Source organism: Pristis pectinata, chromosome 10 (assembly GCF_009764475.1).
Source record: "Pristis pectinata isolate sPriPec2 chromosome 10, sPriPec2.1.pri, whole genome shotgun sequence".
In the NCBI taxonomy this organism is placed as follows: domain Eukaryota; kingdom Metazoa; phylum Chordata; class Chondrichthyes; order Rhinopristiformes; family Pristidae; genus Pristis; species Pristis pectinata.
Genome location: NC_067414.1, coordinates 45784914 through 45804233, shown reverse-complemented (window position 1 = coordinate 45804233; position 19320 = coordinate 45784914). Strand labels below are relative to the sequence as shown.

General features: G+C 42.8%; 1 protein-coding gene across 9 annotated transcripts in view; it reads left to right on the top strand.

Moving 5' to 3' along the window:
- The window catches only part of fam184ab (family with sequence similarity 184 member Ab), a 105206-nt gene that overhangs the window by 45808 nt on the left and 40078 nt on the right, over positions 1-19320 (top strand). For all 9 annotated transcript variants that reach the window (XM_052025478.1, XM_052025473.1, XM_052025475.1 and 6 more), the window contains exons 7-9: positions 2994-3155; positions 5400-5521; positions 12521-12671. In XM_052025478.1, coding sequence (XP_051881438.1) covers positions 2994-3155; positions 5400-5521; positions 12521-12671 — 435 coding nt within the window. The remainder of the gene's footprint in view (positions 1-2993; positions 3156-5399; positions 5522-12520; positions 12672-19320) is intronic.

Genomic DNA, 19320 nt, shown 5'->3' with positions numbered 1-19320 from the left:
ACCATGTATGATGGCATTGAAGGAAGATTGCTTAGGTTGGACAGAGTATGCTAAGGGGAAAATTCATTGAGGAAATTAAAAATAATGAGGACCCTACATGGAGTAAACAAGAATGTACTTCCCTTAACAAAGTGTCAATGTCAGAGAAATAAATTTAAAGTAATTGGCAGAAGGAAAAGAGGAGAGATGATGAAATAGCTTTTCATCCAATGGCAGGGGCCAGGAATTCACTGCTTGAAAGGGTGGTATAGGCAGAAATGCTCAACACAGGTAGTGGGTAATTGGATGTATACTTGAAGAGCCATGACATGCAGAGCTATGGAGCAATTGCTGGAAAGTGAGATTGGATTGAGTGGCTTTTTCTCAGATGGAATGGATAGAATGGGCAGAATGTCCTTCTGTGTCATTAATGTTCTATAATACTACCATCAGAGATTGGATGGTTAAGAGTGCAGACATAAAATGGTAGAAGAATTTATAGGGTAAAAGAAGTTTCAGGAATAAAGGAAGGTAGTTTATTCAGTTATGCCCTGGCTATCACAGGCACATTGAACTAAATGTTCTACTGTAGTATATGATTCAATGATCATGGAAACAGATCCATGTTTTACCAAGTAACTTGCATCAATTGGCTACAACTTGTGAAAAATGGTTACATTTTACCTTAATAATACAAGAAATGTTGAAAGTATCGAATTAAGCAGCTGCCTCCAGATATTTTTTTACTGGATTAACAACCTTACTAACACCAAAACAGTCCAGAAGGTGCTCACAACTTCGACAGAAACTTTTATAAAAAGTCTCATAGTTGGATTAGTGGTGAAAGCATCTTTCTCTGGTTTATCTGGATTCCCAGATGGTATATTGAGCAAAGGATCTGATTTCCAGTTCTGATTTCTTGATGATTTACTCAGGTAGAGAATTAACTTCTTTAGTAGTGTCACGAACCAGCAACAAAAGAAACACACTGAGTCATGATTCAGTGTTAAAAACTATTTTATTAATCACTACTTATGATAGTACGAAAAATAGAAGTAAAAATGTTAGTATGTTAGAAATTCAAAAAATGTTAAATCTTGAACATTAACCCCAAAAACTAAACTCTTAGTGTGTGTGTGTGGCAAAGTCCCAAACTCCAAGTCCAGAAATGGTTCTTAAAGTTCAGTTCTGCAAGCCATAAGGTGAAACATGAGCAAAGGCTTCTTCAACAACCACCGTTGTCTGAAGATAAGACGTAGATGTAGAGAAACATAGAGAGAGTAATTACGAAGTCCAAATGTTCCACGATGGAACCCAGACAACACCTCAGTGTTTACACGGTAGTGACTTCCTCACCCCGAAAAGCATCCGAATCGTGGTCGTCCACACAAATACCTGTTTCCTTCTACAGGTCAGCAACAAAGTGAACTCCACCGGATTACTTCCAATTTCCATACATGGATTTCAGTGGCAGACACAGTTATTGTTTCTCATCCATCGACAGAGAAACTAGCAGGCTGGTGTCTCTCTCCCTTTTCTCTCTCTCTCCCTTCTTCTGACTTCTTCAACAATGTCATTACGTCCTTTATCTTCTATTCACATAAGCACGCCACACACACACACACACACACACACACACACACACACACACACACACACACACACACACACACACACACACACACACACACACACACACACACACACACACACACTCTATCTTAAAGGGACTTTCACCGAGTCCGTAACAGTAGTCACCAAGTCATCAGTCATTTCCTGATCAAGCAGTCATGGACTATGCTGCCATTCCCCCCCAAACACTTACACCCAGGTCCCAAATTCACCACCACCACCCCAGCCCCTTCCCCTAAACCTAACATCACACAAACCCAGCCAACTCCCTGACAAACCCAAGCCAACTCCCCGACAAACCCCTGCCAACACCCCCACAGGCCAAAACCCTCCACAAACACAGGTTAACCCCCTGCGTCCACCTCACATACACGACTACAATACTTGGGACCCCTATCCCACCCTATTAAGATATGGAGTCTGGAATAAGGCACAGATTGCAATAAAGGCGAGTGGAGCGAGACCAGGATAATGAAGGCGTGGGCCAAATCAAAGTGGCAGGGTCCAGTGAGACTGTATCTCCAGTAACGAGATCAATGAACACTAGAGGGATAATTTTCCACACTGCCCGCTAACTCACTAAGTAATAAATAAATAGATAGATAACTCGATAATGTGTTTGAAATTAAAGATAGATCTTAGCCACAAAAAAATTATGAATTTCGGATGATAAGCATCTTGATAAATTTACTATAGACAGAATGATTTCATGAGACTATGATAAAGGTGCTGTAACTGTTGCAGGCACAGTGGAGGAATACATTGGTCATTGTAATAGATGCTGGGGCTTGTTATCATTGGATTCAACAGGCTAGTTTATGTGTGTAGAAGAGTTAGCTGGTTCCAAGTCTTGGGAGTTTGATCCGCGTACCTTCTCAATATATTTCACACTTAAGAAATATATCTGTTGCTACTGACTGCATCCCAGGACTGAATATCCTTAAAAATATCTTGAAAGTCTGAACAAGGTGTTTTGAATAGTTGTCACAATGGCACTGTGGATCACAGCTTGCTGCAAATCCTAAAACCATGAAATAATAATGGATTGATGGAGGTTATAGTGAAAATTAGTAGAAACTTGAAACAAAAGTGCTGTTTCTGCAGTATTAACACCTAGGTAAAATGAGAGATTGGGAAGATTTCTGTGGAAGTTCTATACCAAAGTTTTCAGCAGCAAATTTGAAAACATACAAGTAATCAGAATATGCAGTAGAAATCTGAAAACTCATTTCTCAAGTTTTATCATTTTGTGAGAATACAAGGAGACCCAAGGTCAATTCTGAATCAGAAATTTGGTCTTGATTTAATGAAAACTTGTTTTAATTTCCACCAGGAAGCATAAATACTCTTGACATTAATGAAAAACGAGTCTATTTCACCAGGTGTGCCGTTTACAAGAGCTTGTGAAAAAGAGTGAGCATGGCTTAGGATCAGCAGAAGGGCATATTTCCAGCCTGAAGGATGCTCAAGAAAAACTGCAAGAAGAACTGGATTATACCAGGGTAAAACTGAGGGAGACAAGTGATTCCCTTTCTTCTGTGCAGGTATTAATAGCTTACCTATATGTTTAATATATCTTTATTCAACGTACTGAAAGTTCATCTGAAGTAAGATCTCTGCCATATGCTCTTGCACAATTTTTAGTTCAGTGGTCCAAGGTGAGTGTTGCTTAATGATTTGCCATTGATAGTTTCATGAAAGATGATGTTGATGTGGTTTCCTGCTCCCCAAGCTCATCGTTCTTTCAGTGGATCTATGCTTATGGTCCAGAATTATGCAGAAATTGGGTTCAGTGGCTTCTTCAAAATCGTTTGTTGATCAATACATTTCCCTAAGTTCACAAAGAAAATTACTAGTTGAGAATGTACAGTAATTTTGAAAAAATGATCATGATCACAAAAAAATGATCCCTGCAATAACATTCCCACAATAATGCGCATATCTTTGTTTACTGATGTTATTACTGATTTCAAATCATGTAGAAGGGGAAAAATGCTGTCTTAGTTTAAGTTCTGTTGAAGTACACTTGACAAAACTAATATTTCAACCACCTAAAATGCAAAGATTTTTTGATATATAATGTTGTGAAATTGGTTTTAGCTAGTTATAGTTGGAAATATACATTTCTGTTTGATAGGATAATGTATACTTGATATAACTAAAGTCATAAAATGATTATGGCTCAATGGAGAACATTTGGCCCATTGTCTATGCCATTTTGTTGTAGAGCAATCCAAACTTTCTCATTGTCTGACTCATCTTGCAATCCTGCAAGTTACTTTCCCTGCTATCTATCCAATTCCCTTTTGAAAATTGATTAACTGTGACTATAAGACCATTTTGTCATAGATTCTGCAAGTGTTAGCTCAAAAGCTTTGGTGCTGAGATCTGTGCATGATAGCCAGTTAAGCCAAAAATAACTTATTAGTTTAATATTGCCACAGACTGGGAGGACTATAAAAGTATTTGGCCCAGATTTTGCTGGACACGTCTGCTGTATGGATTACATTCCCCATTGTCTCAAACTTCCCAGGTTTGGATCTGTATAGTCAATCTTGAAGGCTAAGACCATTCTGAAGAGAGCAGTGAAGCCCTAAATGGCACAAGGGCCTAAAGTGGTATTATCAACCAGTGGTTAGGTCAGGAATAAGACCCCACTGGAAACTTTTGATAGATAATAAAGCAAGATCACAGCTTTATCATCTCTCAACCTACAGACAAGAGCAGTGCCTTTGTAGTCTGGCAGACTGAACTCTACATTGCAGATGCCAGGCAGCAGCTCTTGAATACCTCCTCATACCTATTCCTGGACCATGACCCCACCAGTGATGATAAGGCCACTATTTCCCACACTGTCCCAGATCTCATCACATCAGGCAATCTCTCTTCCACGGCCTCCAATCTAATAGTGCCTCAACCCTGCACTTCCCACTTCATTCCTGTTTGTGGATCTTGTGCAAGAGACTGTCCTGGTAGACCCCTTGTTTCTGCCTGCTCTTCCCCCACTGAACTTACCTACTCATACCTTGACACTATCCTATCTCCGATTGTCCAGTCCCTTTCCTACTTGCATCTGGGATACCTTGCATGACCTCCACCAGTTTGACAACTTCTGAATTCCCTGACCTCCACTGCCTCATCTTCACCATGGATATCCAGTCTTTATACACTTTCATCAGGTCTTAAAGCCCTCTGCTTCTTTCTGCAACAAATTCCCAATCAGTTCTCCTCCACCAACACTCATCCACCTGGCTGCACTTGTTCTTACCCTGATTCCTCTTGCTTACTACAAATCAAAGGTGTAGCCTTGGGCACTCATGTGATCTTCTTGTTGGCGATGTGGAACCACTCCCCAACTCTTTCTCCATAACATCGACAACTGCATTGGTGCTGCTTCCTCCACCTCTGTGGAATGCATCAATTTTATCACCTTTCCTACTAACTTCTACCCCTCTCTCAGATTCACTTGGACCATTTCTGACACTTCTCTCCCTATACTGGATATATCTGTCTCCATCTCAAAGAAGATGGAAGAATGTGATAGGGTATCAATTTGCTCACAGGTCAATTGTACTATATATACAGGTTCATTGGTGGTTTTGTGGCATGATATCTACTTACTGATGAAATAAGTGTGACTGTTTTGATTACAGAAGATTTGATCTTTATCACGAAGTAAGGTAAAAATGTTGTGCTAAAACTCAATTTTCTCAGTGCAATGGAATATACCTTATCAAGCTTTTATTTGTTTATTGCAATTGTAAGAGTAATTTACTTGTATGTCATAGGGAGAAATGGAACAACAAAGGCAGAACTATGAGACACAACTAACTGCAGCTAAAGAGGAAGAGAAATTCAAATTAGAAAAATTGGAAAAGGATCTGGAACAAAAATGGAAAATAGTTGTGAGGTAATTCATTGTTTTTCATAAATGAAAACAATAAGCACTTGGGCCAACCCCCAATAATAACATAGAACAGTATAGCACAGTACAGGCCCTTCAGCCCACAATGTTGTGCCAACCTATATAAACCACATTCAATCTATCCCCCTCTCTACTTCACCTCCCATACCCCTCTATTTTTCTTTCATGCATGTCCCTATCCCACAATTTCTTAAATGACCCTATCGTATTGGCCTCTGCCACCACCCTGGCAGTGCATTCTAGACGCCCACCACCCACTGTGTAAAAAAAAACCTACCTCTGGCATCCCGCCTAAACTTTCCTCCACGAACCTTAAACAGATGACCTCTAGTATTGGCCATTACCACCCTGGGGAAAAGGTACTGGCTGTCACTCAGTCTATGCCTCTCATAATCTTATATACCTCTATCAAGTCGTCCTTCATTCTCCATTGCTCCAAAGACTATAGCTGTAACTCACTCAACCTTTCCTCATAAGACATGTTCTCCAATCCAGGCAGTATCCTTGTAAATCTCTTCTGCAGCCTCTCCAAAGCTTCCACATCCTTCCTATAATGTGGCAAGCAGAATTGAACACAATATTCCAAGTATGGTCTAACCAGAGTTTTATAGAGCTGCAACATTACCTCTCGGCTCTTGAACTCAATCCCCCGGCTAATGAAGGCCAGCACACCATATGCCTTCTTAACCACCCTATCAACTTGCATGGCAGCTTTGAGGGATCTTTGTACTTGGACCCCAAGATCTCTCTGTTCCTCCACACTGCTAAGTATCCTCTCATTAACCTTGTACTCTGCCAAGTTGAAGTTCCAAAATTCGATCTTCCAAAGTGTATCACTTCACACCTCCAGATTGAACTCCCACCTGCCACTTCTCCACCCACCCTGTCTCTATCCTGTTGCAACCTATGACAACCTTCTGCCCTATCTATCACACCACCAACCTTCGTGTAATCTGCAAACTTACCAACCCACCCTTCCACTTCTTCATCCAAGCCATTTATAAAAATCACCAAAAGCAGGGGTCCCAGAACAGATCCCTGCGGAACACTACTAATCACTGACCTGCAGGTTGAATACTCTCCTCCTACAACCGTCCTCTGCCTTCTGTGGGAAAGCCAATTCCGAATCCACACAACCAATTCTCCATGGATCCCATACCTCATGACTTTCTGGATGAGCCTACCATGGGGAACCTTGTCAAACGCCTTACTAAAATTCATATACACCACATCCACCGATCTACCTTCATCAATTTGTTTTGTCACCTCCTTGAAAAACTCATTTAGGCTTGTGGGGCACGACCTGCCATTCACATGGCCACGTTGACTATCCCTAATAAGACTATGCTTCTCCAAATGCTCATAAATCCTGTCCCTAAGAATCCTCTCCAATAGTTTGGCCACCACTGACGTAAGACTCACTGGTCTATAATTCCCATGATTATTCCTTTTACCTTTCTTGAACAATGTAACAACATTTGCCATCCTCCAATCCTCCGGTACCACTCCTGTGGCCAGGGAGGAAGCAAAGATCGTCGTTAACGCCCCAGCAATTTCTTCCGTCGCTTCCCATAATAACCTGGGGTATATCCTATCCGACTCTGGGAACTTATCTATCCTAATGCTTTTTAGTAGCTCCAACATTGCTTCTTTCTTAACCTCGACATACTCCAACACACTTGCCCGTTCTACGCTGACCTCACATTTGTCTTAAGTCCCTCTCCCCGGTGAACACTGAAGCAGAGTATTCATTCAGGACCTCCCCGACCTCCTTCACCTCCAGACACATTTATTCCCCCCTTATCCCTACCCTCACCCTAGTCATCCTCTTGTTCCTCACGTAAGTCTAAAATGCCTTAGGGTTTTCCTTAACCCTACTTGCCAAGGCCTTCTCATGTCCCCTCCTAGCTCTCCTCAGTCCCTTCTTAAGCTCCTTCCTGGCTACCTTATAGCTTTTGAGAGTTATAAGGTAGCTGCATTACTCTTGAGTTATTTTAGAGCCCTGTCTGATTTTTGCTTCCTAAAGAAGCAGACCTCCTGGACTGGGTGAGTATAGGCCTCTCGCTGGCATTAAATGCAATTCTGAGTTTTTTTTTAAAGAGCTGGTACAGGTGCAATAGTCTGTTCTAAAAAAAACAAAAAAAAACCCTTTGAATTACCATAACTGCTCCAAAGATGGATACTTGAGATTTTCAGGTAATGGTATTGAAGGTGGGCAGGGAGGAAATGTGTGTCACTTCTTTAGCTTCAGAGTAGGAAATACTTGGCCTCTGAGGAAGGTGTAATGAAGGTTTCTGAATGACCTGGAGCATTGCCTTTAGACTTTGATTATAACAGTACATACTTTAAGGACAGCAGTCCTTTCAAAAAATTGCAAAACTTCAGAAATCAGTAACTGGCAGATCCTATACTGTACTTCCTTTTCTCCTTTCCAGTTCATTAAAAGTATTTCATACCATGTCCACAGTTACAAGTGTTATTCCCAAAATTTTCTGTTGGACATCGGGGCTAGTTGTGACCTTGCCCAGAACAAATTTCATTCACTGATTCCACCCACAAGTGGCACTACTCACAACTCTTATTGTTGGAATATAACTTTAGTAATTCTAGTGGTAATCATGACATGATATCAGCATTGCGTACATTTAGGGATATTGAAAGGTAGGTAAGTAAATATTTGTTTCATATATCTTGAACGTCTTGAACTGAATACAGTTCAGATGGAAGCAGAGAATGCTAAAAGTACTCATCAGGCCAGGAAGAATTGTAAGAGGAACAGATAATGTTATGGGCTGATTATCTTTTATCAAAGCCAAGAAAAGTTAGAAATCAAGCATTTTTAAATTGCAGACAAGGGAGAAGGATGGCTGTGATAGGGTGAGGACTCAAGAGAGTGGTAGCGGTTCTGGATGAAAGAGGGTGATGAAAGCTTGTTAATCAGATGATCTGTCTGGAGGAGTTGTAGAGAGGATGAGATAAATGAAACATTAGAGTAAAAACAGAGCAACAAACAATGTGCTGCAGGAACAAACAATGTGCTGTCATGCAACATCTGTGGGAGGAAAGAAATTGTCACCGTTTCAGGTTGAAACCGTGCATCGCAACTGAGAATGTAGAGGCGAGATGGCCAGCATAGGGAGGAGAAGGGGAGTGACGAGAAAAGATTCTGAGGAGATTGGCGGACTGAGGAGCGGTGGAAGATGACAGCCAGGTAGTGCCAAGTTGGGGAGGTGAGTGGGGGTGGAATTGGAAGACTGTGGCAGGTGAATGATAGATGAGCAGACAAAGAGAGAAAAAAAACTGATGGAGCAAGGTGGGGGGAGGGGAGTGTGAAGATAGGAGACAGCTGCTGGAGGGAGATAAGCAGGAACACAAAGCACTACTAGTGTTGGACTTTGATAAGTAAAGGATGTGAGAATGGGAACCATTGGGGAGAGGTGAATGACAGTTGGAACCAGGTTGGGGGAGGGGGGGAAGGGGTGGGGTCGGTGGGGAAACGTGTGTGTGGTGGGCAGATGGAGCCAGGAGGAGGAAAGGGATAAAGATGGGTGAAGTGGGGCTGTGGGGAGGTTGGGAAAGGGGAAAACATGGGAGGACCGGAGAATCAGTGGGGGGGGGGGGGGAAGAGGGGCAGAGAGAGGGAAAAGGGGGTTTACCTAAAATTGGAAAACTCAATATTCATGCCATTGGGTTGTGGACTACCCAGGTGGAATATAAGGTGTTGCTCCTCCAATTTGCGTTGGACTGCATCCTGACAGTAGAGAAGGCCAAAGTCAAAATTGAAATTATTGTCACATGCACAAGTATATGTATGCACAGGTGCAATGAAAATCTTACTTGCAGCAGCATTACAGGCACATGGCATAATATAAGCAGCATTCACAAGAGAAATATAAATTAAACATAAATTATACACAGTTTTTACAAGAAAAACACCATTAGAACAAAAGCAAAGTCCATTTTAGTGCAAAGTGATCAGAGTGGCCATAGTGTTGCTAAACTGTAGTGGTGATTAGGGTTTTGCCGGTTGGTTCAAGAACCAAATGTTTGAAGGGAAGTAACTGTTTTTGAACCTGGTGGTGTGGGACTTCGTGCTTTGTACCTCCTGCCCAACGAGAAAACAAGATGCTGGAGGAACTCAGCATTGTCAGGCAGCACCTTTGGAGAAAAGCAGACAGTCAATGTTTCTGGTCAGGACCCTTATTCAGGACTAAAGGTAGGAAAAGGAGAAGCCCACTATAAGGGTTGGGGGGGGGGGGGGGGGAAACAGAGCAGTGATACGTGGAAAAAAGAGGGGAGGTGGGGTGGGCACACGGTGGTGATAGGTAGATGCAGGTAAGAGATAGTGATAGGCAGGTGTGGGGGAGGTGGGGAGAGCAGATCCACTGGGGAATGGGTTAAAGGTATGGAGGCAGGCAGCATGGGTGGAGGGGAGGAGAGAAAAAGGAGAAGAAAGAAAGAAAAAGGAGAGAAGGGAAAAAAAAGTGGCGAGGAGAAAGAAGAGAGAGAGGCTGGGAAAGGGAAGAAAAGAAGAGGCAAGGCAGTGGGGGGGTTGGGTTACTTAAAGTAGGAGAATTTGATATTCATGCTATTAGGCTGTAAGGTCCCAAAGTGCAAAATGAGGTGCTGTTCCTCCAGTTTGCATTTGGACTTTTTCTGGCAGTGGAGGAGGCCGAGGACTGACATATCAGTGATGGAGTGGGAGGTGCAGATCGCGGTTATGGACGGAGCATAGATGTTCTATGAAACAGTCACCTTGTCTGCATTTGGTTCTCTCCAGTGCAGAGGAGGCCACACTTGGAGCACCGAATGCAGTAGATGATATTAGGAGAGGTGCAGATAAATCTCTGACCCTCCTGAAAGGACTGTTTGGGTCCCTGGGTGGAGGTGATGTAGGGATAGGTGTTACACCTATGGCGGGGGCAGTAGAAAGTCCCTGGGGTGCGAGTGGGGAGAGAGTCGTGAACTAGGGAGTCACAGAGAGAGCAGTCCCTACAAAACACTGAAAGGGGTGGGGAGGGGAAGATATACTTGGTGGTGGGGTCCTGTTGGAGATGGCAGAAGTGGTGGAGAATGATGTGTTGGATACGTAGGCTGGTGGGATGAAATGTGAGGACAAGGGGGACCTGTTGAGTCTGGGAGGGGTGGGGTAAGAGCAGAGGTGTGGGAAATGGCAGAGATGCGGGTGCAAGCTCTCTCGACCACAGTAAGCCATGGTTAGTGAAGAAGTTGGACATCTCTGATGACCTGGAGTGGAAAGCCTCATCATGGAAGCAGATGTGGTGGAGGTGGAGAAATTGCAAGAAAGGGATAGCGTCTTTGCAAGAGACAGGGTGAGAGGAGCTGTAATCAAGGTAGCTGTGGGCGTCAGTGGGTTTGTAGAAGATGTTGGTGAACAATGAATCTCCTGAGATGGAGATGGAGAGATTGAGAAAGGAGAGAGAGGTATCAGAAAATAGTCCAAGTGAATTAGAGAGCTGGGTGAAAATTAGTGGCGAAATTTATGAAACTGTCAAGTTCCGCATGGGTGCAAGAAGTGGCACCACTGCAGTCGTTGATATAGCAGAGAAAGAGTTGAGGACTAGGGCCAGAGTAGGCTTGGAACAGAGACCATTCAATGTAGCCAACAAAAAGGCAGGCATAGCTGGGGCCCATGCAAGTGCCCATGGCTACACCTTTGGTCTGCAGGAAGTGAGAGGAATCAAAAGAGAAGTTGTTTAGGGCGAGGACAGGTTCAGCCAGGTGGTGGAAATTGTTAGTGGAAGGGCCTGGTTCTGTCTCTGGTCAAGAAAGAAGCGGAGGGTGGTGAGGCTGACATGATGGGGAATGGAGGTATATAGAGACTGGACGTCCATGGTGAAGATGAGGTCGTATGTGCCGAAGAACTTATAGTTATGAAAGAGTTGGAGAGTGTGTGATGTGTCACGGATGTAGGTGGGAGGGGATTGGACCGGGGGGGACAGAATGGTGTCCAGGTACGAGAATATGAGCTCACTGGGGCAAGAGCACACAAAGACAATGGGTCTGCTGGGACAGTACTTATGGATTTTGGGGAGAAGATTGAAGTGGGTGGTCCTAGGTTGCAGGACTATCATGTTGGTAGTTGTGGGGGGGAGATCTCACGAGGTGATGAGGTCAGTGGGAGATAATGTCCTGGTGGTCCTCGGTGGGGTCGTGGTCCAGGGGTAGGTAGGAGGAGGTGTCCGAGAGTTAGCATCTGGCCTTTGCAAGGTAGAGGTCAATGTGCCAGACTACCACAGCACCACCTTTGTTGGCTGGTTTGATGACGACGTCAGGGTTGGTGTGGAGAGTGTGGAGAGTAGGGCATTCAGAAGGGGTGAGGTTAGAGTGGGTGAGGGGAGCAGAAAGGTCAACATGGCTGATGTCGTGCCAACAGTTATTTATCAATAGGTCCAGGGAAGGTAACAGGCCCAGTGGGGGCGTCCAGGCGGAAGAAGAGGACTGGAGGCGGGAGATGGTAGCTGCAAAAAGATGGCATGGCCCAATGGTAGGGAGGTATGTGCCCGTGATGTATTGGGCAGAGTGCACTACTTTCTGCAGTCAGGAGGGAGAGCAAGGAAGTCCAGATGGATCTTCGGCTGCCTGGAGTAGGGTGGGAGAGCGAGGAAGTTCAGATTGATCTTTGGCTGCCTGGAGGCAGGTGAGGTTCCAATCCAGTAAAAACAGAGAATGGGGTATTTACAAACACTTGAATTTGTAAATAACTTTTCACAAGTTTTGATGAACTAGTAGGTTTCATAACTTATTGTAACTGTTATACTAAAAGGAAGATTTTCAGCAAAAGGTATTTAGATTTTTCCTGGGGTAAACCAGACACTTTTTGATATTATCAGTTCCTCTACTGAATGACTAAGTCTTATGTATTAAGATTATTCATTACATTCTTCTCTGCTTATATCGCTACCCAAAACATTTTCAGTCCTTTTTCTATTTTCTGTTACTCAAGTGATGTATTTATCTTAGGGAGCAATATGAAAAATTATGCGCGAAGTTAGAAAGGCAGCATGCAGATGAGAAACGGTCTGCATTGGCTCACCTCTCACATCAGAAGGACCAGGAAATCAGTGCAGAGAAGGAAGGCTGTCAGAAAAAGGTAGAAGATCTTTTGAATCAGGTATGTGTTGATCTTGTCTAAAATTATTACTATACTATATCTAAATACAGCTTATACTTTGCAAAACATTTGTTCTTCTTTTCCTTGAATCCTTCACGTTTTTAATAATTTAGTAGCAGGATTAATTACAAACCATAAAGAAACTATGCTGCTTTGAAATTGCTTTTGTTATTTTCATGTGCATCAGTATCCTGGCTGAAGAAAAATTATACCAAGGTACAATTGTTTAATGTTGTAGCCCTCCTGGAAAATTATTAATTTTATCATAGATATAATTATATTTTCACTCTTAACTCTCTTCTGAAGACAGTGGCTTGTGCTAAGGTATCACTCCACTGATAAGAGTTTCATTGTACCAAATAACCAGTGTTTGTGTACTTCCTTAACTGTGACTGTGGGTGGGCTGACTAATAATGGGAGAAGATATACCAGAAGAGCCAGTTAATCTGCCAGGGTGGGTCCTGCCTTCACCAGTATCGACATCTGTATATTCTTGCAGCAAATCAGTCCAACAGGAGCACGTTCTTCTTTTCTACCTCTCCCAGAAACATTGTACTTTTAGCTGGAATAATTCTAACTGGATCTGTGTCACTGGTAAAGAATCCATATTATATTGCCATAGAGCAAAAAGCATCAGCTTGCCTCAATATTGTTCCAGAAGACCATATTCTTACATGTTGTATCATGGCAGATATTTGGTTAGGCATTAAAGATGCTAAATTCCCAAACTGCACGTTAAAAATGTTAAAACAATGTTTTCTATGCTCAGTTTTCCTTAAAGCTAGTTACTAGATTTCTCAGTGTAACAAAACCATAAAAGAATTCGCTATCATTCCAATTTTGCTGTATCTTTCAAGTAGTCCAGTGGTTTTGACAACACAATACCCCAGTTTGACCAATTGCATCAGCTTCTCTTTATCTATTCTTCTAGTTTAAAACTTCAAAAAAAATTGTAGGCTACCTAAATGGAAAAAGTATCAAAAAAGGAAAAGCTGCTCAAAACTTGATAATGAGTAAGGAAAAATATAAAGAGAAGTGTGGGCAGGAAATGGAGGAAAGCAAAGATAGGGAAAAGAGAAGGAAGAAAAATTAAGTTTTTGAATAAGAATTGCCCAATCATTAGTGTGAACTGGCTCTATCTGGGTTCTTGTTTAGACACTCCACACCTAGCTGCCTCAGTAATTTTAGACGGAACTTCTCTTTTTTTCTTTTAATAACCTTAATTTGTTTCACCTGCATATAGTCCTGAAGCTCCATCCATTATTGAATTTGCATTGTCAGTTCAGGAGTCACCATAGCAGACTGAATGTGACCCTCGGTCGTATGCCACCTTGATGATAAGGGCAGTCGCTCTCACATTTCCTCTGAAACTTGGCTCTTTTATCCATGTTTGGTCCAAGGCTCTAAAGAAGTGTAGACTAAGTGGTTGGAACTTAACTGAGCTTTGGTAAGAAAGGTAATTGCCATGTGTTAAGACTGTCAATGAATCCTTCCATTACTCCTTCCATCACTCCTTCCAACACTGTGCTAAAGATTGAGAGGAGAATGATGGAATAGTAATTGATTACACTGGATATAGGTTGCACTGGATTAGCTTGGCATTTTATGGTCAGGAAATACGTAATGTTCATTTTTTCAGGTAGTACCAGTCTTGCAACTATACCGACTTCTTGAACAGGGGAAGGCTAATTTTGCAGAAAATTTTCACTACTACAGTTGAGGTATGGTCAGGCCCCAGTAACTTTTCTGTCTTCAGCATGGTTAGCTGTTTCTTACTATATCAGTAGTTTATGAGATAATGGGGGTTAGATCTTAGAAGGATACACAGATGGAATATCCACCTGGTATTTCTGGCTGAAGATGGATCTAAATACTGTACCCAGCATCGGCATACCTATTCAGGTGTTGAGCTCTGCCGAAGATTGTGGTTGCAGATATACCTGGATCTGACTTTTCCTGTTTGTTGTTAGATTGTGCATTGGCACTCAGGACTGGAGGTAGCAAGACTGCAGAGCATTGATTAGATTTACAGAGTCTGTCATCTTTTAGCGCCATGCATAAACATGTATGCTAAACAGGAGGTTTCATGCTATCCTGGATTGTAGCCCCAATACATTGGTGTCTCATTTTAGGTTCCCCTACGACTGCTCCTATGATGGTGTTATTGAGGCAGTTTTGATATTCTGTTTGCTGGTAATGTTAGAATGAAGGATATGAAAGGCCACAAAGATTGTGATGAGAAACAATTCTGCTACTACTGATTAGCACACAGATCCACATGGATGCAAAGTTTTGAGCTGATAGATCTCATTTGAATCCATCTGAGTTAGCATGATGATAACATTACACAACCAGATACAAAAGGATAGCTTTTGTGCAAAGTCAGGAACTTAGTTTTATTGGTCATTCTCATCTGTATTATCAACAATATCAAGACAAGATGCATCTCCATCGGACTGTTGAGGACAAGGTCCTTTGGTTGCTTCCTTGTGTTGATTTGCTCATCACTTACTGCAATCAGGCAGCCATATTCCTCAGGACTTGATCAGTAATATCACCATTGAGCCATTGTCATGCGTGATAGGTGTTTAAGTCACATACCCAGGGTTTGGTTTGTGTAATTGTTATCCTTAGTACTACTCTCAAGTAGAATTTAACACCTCTTAGTATCGGTTGAGGGAATGTGATTGGTGATAATTAACTGAATGTTTCTCTCACTTCTTCTTCTAGCCTCCACCCAAGATTTTTACTCTTCGTCTCAGTCCCAAGCCTCCAATTCACTTACTGTTGGAAATTTCTAGCCTCTTTAGTCAGTCCTAGATCTCAACTTGCCTAATGCTTTGCATGTACCAGCCCCGTAACATCAGATCAGTGGAGCAAAAATATGAAAATTATTAAATCCAGCCAAAAACAAACTATGCAGGCAAATTGTGCTGGCTATTCTGAGCCAGGAAAGAAAATATACAAATTCAGCAAAGGAGCATGCATGAGAAATACTCAGCAATTTTTGAATAGAGGGAGAGATGATTAGATTTCTGTTCAACCTTTCTCTTGTGCTTTATTAAGAAAGCAACTTGTCTACATAATTCTTTTTCTTGAAGCTTAAAAAATGCTGCTAACTTGATTTAAAGTCGTTTTCAAATCCTAACGTGTACTCTAATCATCTCTAGGAGGAATACAGGTTCACCCCATTATATAAAACTTAACAGTTCAGAAGCTGGGGTTCAGGTCTTCCTCCACCAATCTCAAGTATTAAAGATAACTTTGCAAATGATAATATAAATACTTACATTAAAATGAATAAAATTAAGCACGGATTTCTGTGTAAGAGCATAGGATATAGGAGCAGTATTAGGCCATTCAGCCCCTCGAATCTGCTCTGCCATTCAATCATGGCTTTTTTTTGCTCAACCCCATTCTTTTCCCTGTAATCCTTAATCCCCTTAGCAATCAAGAACCTATCAGATTCTGCCCTAAATACACCCTATGACATGGCCTCCACAGCCCTCTGTGGCACCAAATTCCAGAGATGACCCTCTGGCTAAAGAAATTCTGGCTGAAGAATGGGAGGTATCACTCTATTGGGAGTATTCTGCAGACCCCCCAATAACAGCAGAAACATCGAGGAGCAGATCGAGAGGCAGATTTTGGAGAGATGCAAAAATAACAGGGTTGTTATCATGGGTGATTTCAACTTCCCTAATATTGATTTGCACCTCCTTACTGTAAAGTGGATAGATGGAGTGGAGTTTGTTAGGTGTGTCCAGGAAGGATTCCTGGCATAGTATGTGGACAGGTCGACTAGAGAAGAGGCCATTCTGGACCTGGTACAAGGCAATGAGCCTGATCAGGTTTCAGATCTCTCGGTGGGAGAGCATTTTGGAGATAGTGACCATAACTCCTTGACCTTTACATAGCCTTGGAGAGGGATGGGAGCAGACGATATGGAAAAGCATTTAACTGGGGGAAGGGGAATTATCATGCTATTAGGCAGGAACTTGGTAACATAAACTGGGAAAAGATGTTCTTGGGGAAGTGCACAGAGGAAACGTGGAGGTTGTTCAGGGAGTACTTGCCTGGGGTTCTGGATAGGTTTGTCCCATTGAGGCAGAGTAAGGATGGTACAGTGAAGGAACCGTGGTTGACAAGTGATGTAGAATATCTTGTCAAGAAGAAGAAAGAGGCTTACCTGAGGTTTAGAAAGCATGGATCAGACAGGGCTCTGGAGAGTTACAAGGTAGCCAGGAGGGAGCTTAAGAATGGACTTAAGAATGGAGAGCTAGAAGGGGGCATGAGAAGGCCTTGGCGAGTAGGATCAAGTAAAACCCCAAGGTGTTCTACACCTATGTGAAGAATAGGAGGATAATTAGAGTGAGGGTAGGACCGATTAGGGATAAGAGAGGAAACATGTGCCTCGAGGGAAGAGGTAGGGAAGGTCCTTAATGAGTACTTTACTTCAGTATTCACCAGTGAGAGAGACGTTGACGTTTGTGAGAATGGCGTACAACAGGCTGATATGCTTGTGCACGTTGACGTGAGGAAAGACGATGTGCTGGAACTTCTGAAAAACATTACGATAGTTAAGTCACCGGGGCCGTACGGGATATATCCAAGGTTATTACCGGAAGCGAGGGAAGAGGATGCTGCGCCTTTGGCGATGATCTTTGTGTCCTCACTGGCCACAGGAATAGTGCCAGATGATTGGAGGGTGGCAAATGCTGTTTCTTTGTTTAAGAAAGGAAGTAGGGATAACCCTGGGAATAACAGACCAGTGAGTCTTACTTCAGTGGTGGGCAAATTACTGGAGAAGATTCTTAGAGACAGGATTTATGAGCATTTGGAGAAGCATAGGCTGATTAGGGATAGTCAGCATGGCTTTGTGAGGGGCAGGTCGTGCCTCACGAGCCTGATTGAATTCTTTGGGGATGTGACAATGCACATTGATGAAGGTAGAGCAGTGGATGTGGTGTACATGGATTTTAATAAGGCGTTTGATAAAGTTCCTCATGGAAGGCTCATTCAGAAAGTCAGGAGGCATAGGATCCAGGGGACACGGCTGTGTGGATTCAGAATTGGCCCGCCCATAGAAGACAGAGGGTGCTGGTAGATGGAGCATATTCTGCCTGGAGGTCAGTGACCAGTGGTGTTCTGCAGGGATCTGTTCTGGGACCCCTGCTCTGGGTGATTTTTATAAATGACTTGGATGAGGATGTGGAAGGGTGTGTTACTAAGTTTGCAGATGGTACAAAGGTTGGTGGTGTTGTGGATAGCGTAGACGGTTGCTGTAGAATACAACAGAATATTGATAGAATGCAGACCTGGGCTGAGAAGTGGCAGATGGAGTCCAACTCAGAATAGTGTGAAGTGATACACTTCGTGAGATCGAATTTGAAGGCAGAATACAAGGTTAATGGCAGGACTCTTAGCAGTGTGGAGGAACAGAGGGATCTTGGGGTCCATGTCCATAGATCCCTCAAGGTTGCCATGCAGGTTGATAGCATTGCTAAAAAGGTGTATGGTCTGTTGGCCTTTATTAGTCAGGGTATTGAGTTCAAGAGCCACGAGGTAATGTTGCAGCTGTATAGAACTCTGGTTAGACCACACTTGTATTATGTTCAGTTCTGGTCGCGTCATAATAGGAAGGATGTGGAAGGAGAGGGTGCAGAGGAGATTTACCAGGATGCTGCCTGGATTGGAGAGCATGCCTTATGATGGTAGGTTGAGTGAGTTAGGGCTTTTCTCTTTGGAGAGAAGGAGGATGAGAGGTGACTTGATAGAGGTGCACAAGATGATAAGAGGCATAGATCGAGTGGATAATCAGAGACATTTTTTTTACCAGGGTGAAGATGGTTAACACAAGGGGGCATAATTTTAAGGTGATTGGGGGAAGGTATAAGGGTGATGTCAGAGGTTAGTTTTTTTACACAGAGAGCGGCGGATGTATGAAACGCACTGCTGGCAGAGGTTGTGGGTGCAGATATATTAGGGACATTTAAGAGACTCTTAGATAGCCACATGAATGATAGAGAAATGGAGGGCTATGTGGAAGGGAAGGGTTAGATAGATATTAGAGCAGGATAAAATGTTGGCGCAACATAATGGGCTGAAGGACCTGTACTGTGCTTCAGTGTTTGATGCTCCTCATTTCAGTTCGAAAGGGGACATCCCTTTATTCTGAGGCTATGTTCACTCCATCCAGGCCTTTCAGTATTTGGATCCGCACCCCCCCCCCCCCCCCCCACATCTTTCTGAACTCCTTAGAGTATAGGCCCAGAGCCATCAAACACTCCTCATACATTAAGCCTTTCATTCCTGGGATCATTCTTGTGAACTTCCTCCGGACCCTCTCCAGGGCCAGCACATCTTTCCTTGGATATGGGGCCCAAAATTGCTCACAATATTCCAAATGCAGTCTGACCAACACCTTATAAAGCCTCAGCAGTACGTCCTTGCTTTCCTATTCTAGTGTACCAGATATGAAGTGAATCTAGCCTGTTTCATGACATAGAAATCGAACAAAACTGCCGAGTATTAATCAGTTAGTGTCTCTCAGAGGAAGACGATATTATACCCAAAAAAAGTCCACTATTGACAGCACATTATAAAGCATTGAGCATACATTGTAAAAGGAATTTAGTCTTGTAGACTG